General features: G+C 45.0%; 1 protein-coding gene across 1 annotated transcript; it reads right to left on the bottom strand.

The window, feature by feature from the left end:
• Positions 1–2,012: 2,012 nt before the first annotated feature.
• On the bottom strand, positions 2,013–10,391 carry TFAM (transcription factor A, mitochondrial; the record flags this gene model as incomplete). The annotated part of the gene is made up of 7 exons (XM_017825954.1): positions 2,013–2,599; positions 3,581–3,637; positions 4,473–4,568; positions 5,984–6,133; positions 8,037–8,107; positions 10,075–10,202; positions 10,297–10,391. Coding segments are annotated over 7 exons (813 nt in total), but the record flags the coding sequence as incomplete, so codon positions are not given.
• Between the last annotated feature and the right edge of the window lie 777 nt (positions 10,392–11,168).

Here is an 11,168-nt window from a genome sequence, read left to right as displayed (position 1 = left end):
ATTTATTGAGTCATTTAGAAAGGAGATCCGCTCCCATTTCAATGCCTTTGTGACAATATAGAGCCTCATGTAACCAATGGAACACTGAACACTGCAGATTCCCATGGAATCAAGGGGCTATTGTGACACTCTAGGGCCTCATGGAAGAGGGAGGACATGCACAGAGACCTCAAATCAGAGGTCTGGGCAATCATCAACCATAGGAAGTTCAATAAGGGGGAGAGCTGGATTCTGTCCCTGGGATGGGGCAACCCCGGATGTCCGGACAGACTGGGAATGACATGCTGCATAGCAGTGCTGGAAAATGGCCTCTGGGGTCCTGGTGGATGGCCAGTTGGCCAAGAGTCAGTGGTGCCCTGACGGGGGCTAACTGCTCGGTGACACAAGGGTTTTCAGACACACGAGTCCTTCCCTTGCACACACACACAGACAGTTCATGGCAGCAGGGGCAGTATCTCCCAGGGCTCCTGCTGCCACGCCCAGAGCCTGGATGCACCTCAGCCCTGTGGGGTGCCACCTGCTCTGCCACTATCTGAGGTGCCCCACGGCCTGAGGGACGGACATAGGGAGCTCTGGCCACAGAAGCAGATCCCAGAGCTGCATGCAGGGGCTTTGCCAGGGTTTAGTACTGTAAATGCAAAGTGACACCGAGACACTCTTTGTCCCACATAACTTCAAGGCTCCCCCAGGAGGCTGATGGCATTTGTACTTGCTCAGGGTCACCTCCCCACACCAACACCAGAGATGTGCTCAAGGCTTGTCTGTGCAATGCAAAGAGAGTCATCCTGTCTAGTCCTTCAGTGTCTCTCCCAGGCAGGATAAAGAACCTCTGTGGGCTGGGTGAGAAGCGAGTGCTGGAAGTAGTGGTTCTGTTGTGAGTGCCAACCAAGAGTGGTTGGCAGGTGTGTGATGAATGCCCTGGGGAGTTGACCTGGGTTTCCAGTGCACATGGCAATAGGTCACACCCTGCCCTGGTGATCCTTCACGTCTCTCCCAGGAGCCTGGAAGTGCACAGGCACTGCTGAGTTCTTTCACCTAACACAGTGCCACTCTTGAGAGGTTCACTGGTGTTTTTCTCCTCAATATGTTCTTGAGAGAGGCCTTACAAGAAGACCTAACCTTCAGGCACTACCCCGAGGAGATCCCTTGGTAGGATGGACATGCTGTTGCGGAGGGCAGCTGTGCCACAGAAGTGCTAATTCCCTGTCCCTGCCTGCAGGCCAGAGGGCTGACACCCTGCAGCCCTTGGACTAAACTTCCAGAGCACTCGGGTCTTACAAGGACAGCTCTGGAAAAACCAAATGCTGATGCTCCCTGGCTGTGCTGGGGCTCTTTTCCCTCCACCTCTGCACACAGATATTGCAACTGCAGTTCCAGAGAAGGTTTCAAAAGCGGGATACAAAACTTGCTGAAAAAGAGAGAACAGCTCCTCATTTGCACAGTCTGTGGGACACAGGATGGATATGAACTAAAAATGGCACAAATAACGATATTTCTTTGGGGCAGTATTAAATAAATTTAAAAAAGAAAGTAAAAGCTCACAGTGATTCTCAGCACAACCCTGAAAATCTGCCCGTGGGAAACAAAAATTAAACAAAACACCCAAATACTATACAGACATCAAACACAAGAAGCCCAAATTCCTCCAGGTGGTCGGATTCTGTGCAGGAGATCTTGTCTGGGAGATTTCACAGAAGAACCTGTCCAGGGCATTTCCTTGGCAGAAAGAGATGGAAAATGTACTTGCAGTGTGCAGAGCTGCATGAATTGACACACTGGCCTGTGGGCACAAGCTCTGCTGCCCAGGAGGGTCCTGTAGTGCAGGACTTTGCAGATGGCAACTTAGTGGTCGTAGGACATGACGGTGAGACGGAAATACTCTGCTGAAATAAAAAAACTAACGTGGGTAGAGCCCTTCCCAGCCATGATATTTCTCGTGCCTGTTATTGAAATGTAGAGCATTTGTCTTCACTACCAATACCACGGAGGGAATAAAACACAGCATCACTAACTCAGATTTCAGCTTTTATTTACAGATTTTAGATGGTAACATTGTAGAAGATTCTTTCTTTTATAAAAAAATATCTTATAAAAGCTGGCTGTTATCTACCATTACTGGAGAGCTGTGCTGATGTCAGTGAGTATCAGTATTCATAGTTTGATTAACTGATTGCTGTTCCACAGTTCAGCTTATACCTGCAGTGATTATTTCAGTCAGTTCTGAGAGACAATGACTCCTCTCTTACCTGATCACCTTTCCACTGGACCCTTTCATGGGTTTTTAGGGCTTTCAGATTTCAGTGCTAACACTGACTGCAGCATTAACGTAACAGGATAGAGACATGACAACCAAAAGGGATTAAATACAAAATACTTAACCATTTTACTCTTCTGGTTTTTTCAACTTTAATTTTGCCTTGTTACCCAAGGAAGTTCTGGCCGCCTCAGCTTGCTTTGCAGTTCCAGTAGGTTTCTTTTTTAGCCTTTTCTTTTTGGAACGCACCAGGTCTTCACGTCCCAGCTCAACCATTTTTGCTTCCCATGACTTCATTTCGTTCTCATACCGAACCTTATCGTCTTCAGCAAGCTGCAGGTATTGCTAGAGGAAAATAAGGTTACAGAAGGGGCTTTGTCTGGAAAAGTGCCATGACACAAAGGTGACTTAGAACAACACCTGGGCACTGGAACAGCCCAAGTATTTGCGTTCGCCTCCGGATAATTAAAAAAAAAAATAAATAAAAAATCAAACTTGCAGAAAAATACAAAACTTTAGCACTAAATTACGGTTATGTCAAGAGCTGCCCACTACTGAAGCGGAAGTTTATTCAATATTGCTACTAACAGCTAAGGCTTTTTGTCTGAGCACTAGTTTGAGAGAGGTGGATTATGTGATGAACAGGAATAGATATCGCTGCAGAATTATTCCAATTTTTTTCCTACAGTAAGATCATGAACCTAGGGTGTGTCCTAAGCACACTCAAAACTGATCTGGACAAAGGCCATTTGGGAGGAAGAATAGTAAGGTACAGAATACCTAAACTGTGACATTTTCAGATTAGATTTCAGTGTAGCAGCTCTCACTTTTCATATGGCCACGTGCAGATTTGTATTTCAGTATACTGAGAAAGCTGGCAGAGAATAATCCCCCAGACAACCAAAGTTAATAAATTACCCTACGCACATCATTTGTAGATTTGTTGCTTTTCCCTGTCAGAAGTCTTTCTATGAGCAGCAAATTGTTATGATGATGTTTAAAGATATCATGTATTATTAGGAAAAAATCAAATTGTTGCACATTATTTCACCTTTCCCTCTAGACGCTGCTCAGCATCCACTACCAGGCACACTGAACTTCCATCCTGTCCCACTGGCTTACATTTCAACAACACTGTGAATAAAATGGTCACTACTGCAATAAAGGTAACAATCTTTTTCAAGATGCATGAAGATCTCGGAGTATTTTCCTCAGTATTATATTTTGAGCAACTTAAGTTCAAGATTTTGTATGAATATATCAACTTTGACTCAAGTTTGTCATTTTCTGATTACATCAGAGCCTCATCCAAATCCACTGACATACCTGCTTTTGAGAAGTGGAGAGTTTTTGCCAGGCATCAAATAATTTCTTCAGCTTTGCCTACAGGATACAGAACATGCAATACAGGAGGGTTATTTTAGGAACAGACTGATCTCAGAGGGGTACAGATGAATGCCACACAAGTGAAAGTCAAACTTAAACCAATGCAAAAAAGTACAAAGTCACACAGGTATAATCCCCCACCCTTTTAATGTAGGCAAATAATACACTATATGGTTCAAAACAAGCTGCTGGGCATCATCTGAGCCATGTTTACAGCCCAGGCCTCAGCTGACTGGAGAAGCCTGCCTTGTACATGGAAAACCAAGGAACAAACTAGATCCACCATCCCAATGTGCTGATTAAATGTGTAGGGTAAGGAACATATTAGACACACAGGGGAGGTCTCCAACACTTCGAGTAATCCACCAGTGTAATTTACATCACCCCAAAGTGCAGTTTAGTGCAGAACTTGTGAGTTTGCTGAGGAACTCTGGCATATTCTGTAACACCACCTGAGCTACAGGAGGTACAATGAACTCGTACTGCAGGAACAGGAGCAGACCACCACAACTCTTTGAAAAACTTACGTATTTCTACACCAAAACAAAGAGAAGAATAATTCTCTCCTTACAGAGGGAACAGATGAAGTCTGTAAAACTGAAGTGCAAAAAATACTGCAAATACTTTAAGTCTGTATACCCACACAGCAGTTTATAAAGGCCATGCCAGCAGCAGTATACGGGTAGATCACTGCAGCCCAAAAAAGGTAACCTAAGCAAAGCAACATGCAGATATTGAACTACTGAACAATTTCTTTGAAAATGACAGAATCTAAACCAGATTTTTCTGAACACGATGGATCTATTTTAAAAAACAATCCTTCCTGGCTTACCGCAGGTGAAATTCCCTCACTTTCTTGAAATTTTTCTGCCACAAAAATGTTAAGGCCGCTACGAGGTCTTTTAGGTTTTCCAAGCACAGTCAATTCCTTTAAAAACAACAAGAAAAGTTATTCCATCTACCAGGCATTCATTTTTTCCAAAGTTAAGCTTACCATTTGACTTCATATTTTACTCAAAAATCAAACACAAATTCTTTCTTTGGTGTTTTATTCTGTAAACTGGACTGTGTGTCATGATGCTCTCTGTGCTTGTCAAGACTTAATGCTAAACTAAACTAAGAAAAGCTAACAACTTGAGTTTTCACAGATATAAAAAAAGCATTTTAAACTGATTCTTACTTCAGCTAAGTCTTCCAGAAACCAAAGACTGTTATTAAATTCCTCTGTAAGAAAACCATGATGACAGGTTTTCTATTATTCTTCATAAGGCTTCTGTTTTTGCTGTGAAATACAGCCTGCTTGCAGAGAGGAGGGCAGGTGGTGGACTGTGGGAGGTGAGAAGGTGGAACAGAACCAATTTCCAGGGAAACAGAACTGGGTTTCTGCTATCAGAACACTTTGCCTGCAGGGATGATGGCACGAGAAGGAAAGTACAGCAAGTTATGAATGCAATTACGCTTCTTGTTTCCTCCAGTCCTGACATTCCCACTGGAGCCTGGGTGCTGCAAATTAACATCTGCTTAGGCATTAAATATGCTAGCTAAATTCCTTGTGCTGCCATACTCTGAAAAAAGGACCAACACAATCGTTTGGATTAAAAACTTCCTCTGTAAGTAGAGGTCTTTTAAACCAAATTAATTTCACTTTTGCTAGTTAGGGCAGTGTCACACCAGCAGTTTTAATTCACAGAAATGAGCAAGCAATAGGTGATTTTGCTACTGGACCAACCACAATATCATACCTTTATAGATGGTTCTGTCTCTCAGGATTTATATATAAACCAGCTAGAAGGGAATAGGGAAGATGGTCCACTTGAATATGCTAGAAAAGGATACCAGTAAACAGATGTACCTCTGCAGCCCTAATTCACTATGGCAGCAGCCACACAGATAGCAAAGCCACAGAGTCCAAAGAAAGGAAGGAAAAAAGGCCACTTCAAAGAGCTGCTATCTGGTAGGGGCCAATGAGGTAAGAGGTACAAGGCCTTCGTGAAAAGCTATTTCTGGATGTCTTTCCATCCAAAGAAAGTGTTGCTGGTCCAAATGTCTTTTATTACCTATCCTTTCTCTGGCAGCTCAAGGAATAGGGAGAAAAAAAGCATAGAGAAGCCACCTTTAAGCATAAAGATACGTGCTAGTTCTGTGTTCTTCAAGTGCAGGAATGCCACAACATCAGCAATTATCTTTAGTCCATGGCATTTTGGGGGGTTTGTGTTTCTTGTGTGTTTTCTGTTATTCTGAGTTGGTTCTGTATTTCTAAAAACATGCTTCAACTCTGCTCTATATACTAGACAGACTTCAGCTTCCTTGAGAGAAAAGAAACTTGAATTTCAAAATGCTTACTCTTTTTGCCCGGAGTGATCTTCTCCTTGCCAGTTGTTTTCTCCTTTCCTCTTTCAAAGCTGCAGCCTGGGCTGGAGTTAGCTGGGCTTTATATTTGGCCAGCTGCTCTCCGTATCTTTGCCAATCTGTCTTTTTTGCTTCCTCGTAAACCTACAGCACAAACCATCACCAGCCTTAAACAGATGCTTTCAGTCAGAACCACCTGACCATCAGACAAGCTAACACTTCTAATCTATGGGGAAAAAATTAAGATTGGAAAAAATTACCCTGGAACATCAGATTTTCATCTGTTTGACTACCCCCTGTTATCCATTTCAGACACAAAAAAGGAAAAGCACACAGAGCGAGCAGTCCAAAAGGGATATGAGAGCACCTCAATTCTACTGAAAAAAGGATACCACTGTAGCTAGAAAACTGCAATTAGTGACTAGCTGCATTTAATTGCTAACTGTAATCAAGGAAGACCAGCCAAGGAAGAAGGATCACTACTTTCCTATCAATGGCACTTAAATTCAGCAGTGATTAGCAGGTCCTAGAGTTGTTTTACATTATCACATGAAACGGCCACTCTTAAGAGAAACTTCACTACTTATGACTAAAAGTCAAATTGATGGCTCTTCAATAAATTTACACGTAGCAAAAAAGACAGTTGGTCCTTCCATCAAAATTAACTGAGGTTTCACTTACGCACATGAAAGCAGAGTAACTTTACAAAACTTATGTTATTATACACGTAATGCACCATGTACATAATTACCATTTAAAAAGGAAAAATAATCGGTTCCCAGCCCCACAGCCACATGGAGTGAGAGCTGTGCCCTTTCTCTGGCAACAGACTAAAATTATGAAAAGCCAGGTCGTGTACAAGTATCAGAGTATCTTCCTGTATTGGGTTTGCATGGCCAGGTGTTGGTGGCGAGGGGGGAACAGGGCTGGCTCCCGTGAGAAGCTGCTGTGTCCAATGGAGCCAATGCCAGCCAGCTTCAAGAGGCACCCACAGCTGGGCAAGGCTGAGCCCACCAGTGACAGCGGTGGTGCCTCTGGGATAAGAGCATTAAGAAGGGGAAAAAGAAAACCACACTTCAGCCTGAGAGAGGAGTCAGATGTGAGAATGTGAGATTATTTCTACAGATCAGTGGAGAAGGAGGGGAGGAGGTGCTCCCGGTCATGGAGAAGGTTCCCCTGCGGCCTGTGGTGCAGCCCACGGTGAGGAAGCTGTGCCCCTGCAGCCATGGAGGTCCACAGGGAGAAGAGATCCACCTGCAGCCCAGGGAGGAATCCCACACTGGAGCAGGGGGATGCCTGAAGGGGGCTGGGACTCTGGGGAGTCCCACACTGGAACAGCCTATTCATGAGGGACTGCACCCCATGGAAAGGGACCAGTGCTGGAGCAGTTCCTGAAGAACTGCAGCGAGTGGGAAAGACTCACACTGGGAGCAGTTCATGGAGGACTGTTTCCTGTAGGAGGGCCCCAGCAGGGGCAGAGTGTGAAGAGTTCTCCCTCTGAGCAGGAAGGAGCAGCAGAGACAAGATGTGATGGACAGACCTTAGGCCCCATTCCCCATCCCCCTGTGCCACTGGTGGGCGGAACTAGAGAAACAGAGAATGAAATTGAGTCTGGGAAGAACAGGAGGTGCAGGGAAGGTGTTTTAAGTTTTTATTTCTCATTAGCCTACTCTGATTTGATTGGTAATAAACTGATTTCCCCAGGTGGAGCTTGTTTTGCCCTGACAGTAACTGGTGAGGGATCTCTCCCTGCCCTTATCCCAACCCATGAATCTTTAGGTATATTTTCTGTCCTCTGCCCAGCTGAGAGTGGCTTTGCCGGGCACTCAGTGTCCAGACAGGGTCAACCCACCACCCTGTGGTGTACTGATGTCTGAACCTTTGTACACACACACGTGCTTTTTAAACTGTTGATTAAAAATAAACCAACCAATCAAAAAAATCACCGCGCTAAACAAAAAATCCACAGGGGAGACACCAAACCAAATAAAAGAACCCCCAAGACTGTATAGAGTTCAAAGAACTCAGGGCAAAGATACACTCTTACCTGCTTCTGTGATGCTGGTAACTCCCTCCAAGCACCTGCTAATTTTTTAGTCAGCTCTGTGCTGCTCGCTTCTGTACATTAAAACGAGAAAGCATGAAAATAAAGATCAACATTGTATCTGTAGTAAGGTTCTGCAATTTTCCCAAGGAAAGCTGTCACAAGTATCTTTTTCCTGTACAAACGTTTTCATCCTTCCATAAAACTACCTTCCTGTGGCAGTTAAAGGGAACTGTAGTATTCTGGGGAGGGGAAAGAGTCACTGCTCTTGGTTCAACCTGGAATGAAACATGCAGTTATAAGACGAAGCACAATTTTAAGGCAGCTATTATCACTCCACAACAATTCAATTTTTTTTCTTTTGAGATCTTCTTTTTTTCTTTTGGAACTTCTTCTATACAGTGCAAGATGGTCTGAATTTGGAGGGAGGAGCAGGGAAGAAATCAAAAGTAAAATTTCCAGTTCTCCTTTTTCAGCAAAGAGAGTCTGCTGAATTCTTCAAAGCAAGTATAATGTGACTTTATCCACCTGATATAGCACATATGTCCTTCTCCTGTTTTACAGTGATCCTTCTGGGTCCCTTCCAACTCAGCACATTCTGTGATTCTGTAATCTTTATTGAAGTCCTTCATTTACAATATTATTCAAAAGAAGTAAGGTTAAAAAAAAAGGTAATTTCCTTCTCCCACAAACAAAATTGGTGACTTGAGTCTACTTCGGTTTTCAGCTGACTGCCTTTGACTCTGGCTCTTGTACCATGGTCATTTGATGAGGCCTTCAGCCAGACTTGAATTTGTGAAGGGGAAAAGAATAATAATTACAAAACCAAACCAAACCAACCAACCAACCAAACCAACCTCAACCAAACTTAAGGCTGGTGCAAAAATGATATAAGGTGGTCTTTTCTTGAAAAATCCTTTACAGGCTTATCCTCCACAATTAAAAAACCAAAAACAGATGAGCTTTTCTTCCACCTCAAATGTAAAGCTTGGCCACCTCAATGGTGGGAAAGCAGAACTAAGCTCTTCTCAGTAACCTGACTTCCAGAATTCTGGAAAAACAAGACAGATGGAGAGGTTTTAGTCCAAGTAGATGAACTATAAAACCTTTGAAAATATGATGCTTTGGTCAATGATAAAAGAGAACTAATAAATTATCAAGTTTTTTTGACTATTACCTCTATTGGAACAAGAAAACCCAAAGTTCTACATTTATTTGCAGATTATTCAAATTTTGAAAACGTGGAAAACACTGGTGTAGTATGTAACTACAATAAGCTCTGATAGTTCAGTCCTCAACCTTTCTGACTGTGGAACTGCTGAACTGCTGAGGGGGGTATCAAATGGTTTCCCCTACTTAAATTTACCTCAGGGCTTGCCCAATACGACCACAGTTTTTTAACCATTTTAACCTTCATTTCAACAGTATTTTAAAACCAGCACAGCTTTCCATTTTGCTGCTTTCCGGTAAGAGTGTCTGTATTGCCTGTAAATAAAGTTTTTGATAGTAAATTAAACGTATTCACAGAAAGCCCTTTTCCTCTACATACATTTACTTCTTCTTCCATTTACAGTCAAGACAATCCAGTGCCTGTAGTTTTCTAATTACTAAACATCAAAACAAAATCATATGCGCCTTGTTATATCAGCAAAAGCATACTTCAAACGCACAGAGGCCCGAAAATAACTGAGAACCACAAATCACTGTTAACATGTATTGCCCAGGTGAGATCTTTCAGCAAACATTTTTAAAGTCATACACATGCTCGTTTTTTCGAGTTACGATGCACAGAAGACGAAGATAACACACGTGTAGGCAGTGAGTACGGCCACGCTGGACTCGCTTGGGGCATGCTATGGATAAACAGATGGGTTGGGTCTCTAAAATCAGGGTAATGGACCTTAGTTCCTTCACGCGGTTCGGTTTTAGGGGCTGTTCTGGCTCCCGGCTCAGCCCTGCTCGGGGGGCGCAGGCCGTGTCCCCGCTCCCGCACAGAGCAAACCGCGGGCCCCGCGGACTCGCCTCCCCTCATACCTCGTACCTGGGTTCTTTTCCCTAAACGCCGAACGGTTTTCCACCATAAAACGGAAATAGGCGGTGAGGGGCCGCTTCGGGCGCTGATCCGAGCTGATCCCCCGGGACAGGCACTGCTCCGCCGCGCCACCGGCCCTGCACACAACGGCACCGCCGGTCACCGCCACCCCACCGAGGCGGCCCCCGCTCCCGCCGCCCCGCTCTCCGCAGCCCCGCTCCCGCCCCGCACCTGAGGAGCCGCCGCCCTCCCGTGACCAGGCCCAGGCCCAGGCCCAGGCCCAGGCCCAGCCCCAGGCCCGCGGCCCGGCCCAGCGCCGCCGCCGCCGCCGCCGCCGCCGCCATGCCGGCCCGGCCCGGCCCCTGCCGCGCCTGCGCGGGACGGCAACGAGGGGCGGGGCCGCGGCGCGCACACAAGGTGACCGTGAGCGCGGGGTCGGACATGGGCCTGTGCCCGCAGCCTGCGGGGAGCACACGCACGCAGAAAACTAAAATACAGCCCGGCTAAGCGCTAATTGACTAATTCGGCTGATCTGTGGCCACAAACCGCACGGGTTCACTGGTTTCCTCTTAACTGCAAGCTTTTGGGTACAGCTGTGTCGAAAAACACACCAGAGCACCAACCAGTTCTCGGGGGAAAAAGTTACTTTTTTTTTTTCTTTTCCATCACAGTAAACAACACAGTGATGCCTTAAGCCCCTAATGTTTTTTATTTTTCTAATATTTGTAAGACTTGTAAGTTTTATAAGTAGTGGAAGTAGACTCTAAAAGCAGCCTCCCTTACATCCCTTTCTCTGTAGCACCCTTGTTTACACATTCCTTAACCCTCTTACCCCATTCTATGCTCCCTATATCAATCCTACTCCTGAATCCAATAGAAATGTTTAGTCTTTTGTCAAGGCAAGGCCTAGATTGTTGGCAGGACAGCATATCAGGGCCTAAACCACAGAACACGGTCAAAACCTGGGTAACTATGTACCCTTTGTGCTCTGATGAAGAGGAAGGTGGGATGAACAGGGGGTCCCGAAATACACCCCAGACCCATTTTCAGGGGGTGGACCCGGGGCGGAGCAGAGGAAAGGCCACAGGGTGGACACACCTGGG

The sequence above is a fragment of the Lepidothrix coronata genome, unplaced genomic scaffold (genome assembly GCF_001604755.1).
Source record: "Lepidothrix coronata isolate B3197 unplaced genomic scaffold, Lepidothrix_coronata-1.0 Scaffold124, whole genome shotgun sequence".
NCBI classification, from domain to species: Eukaryota; Metazoa; Chordata; class Aves; order Passeriformes; family Pipridae; genus Lepidothrix; species Lepidothrix coronata.
This window is presented reverse-complemented; position numbering and strand designations above follow the sequence as displayed.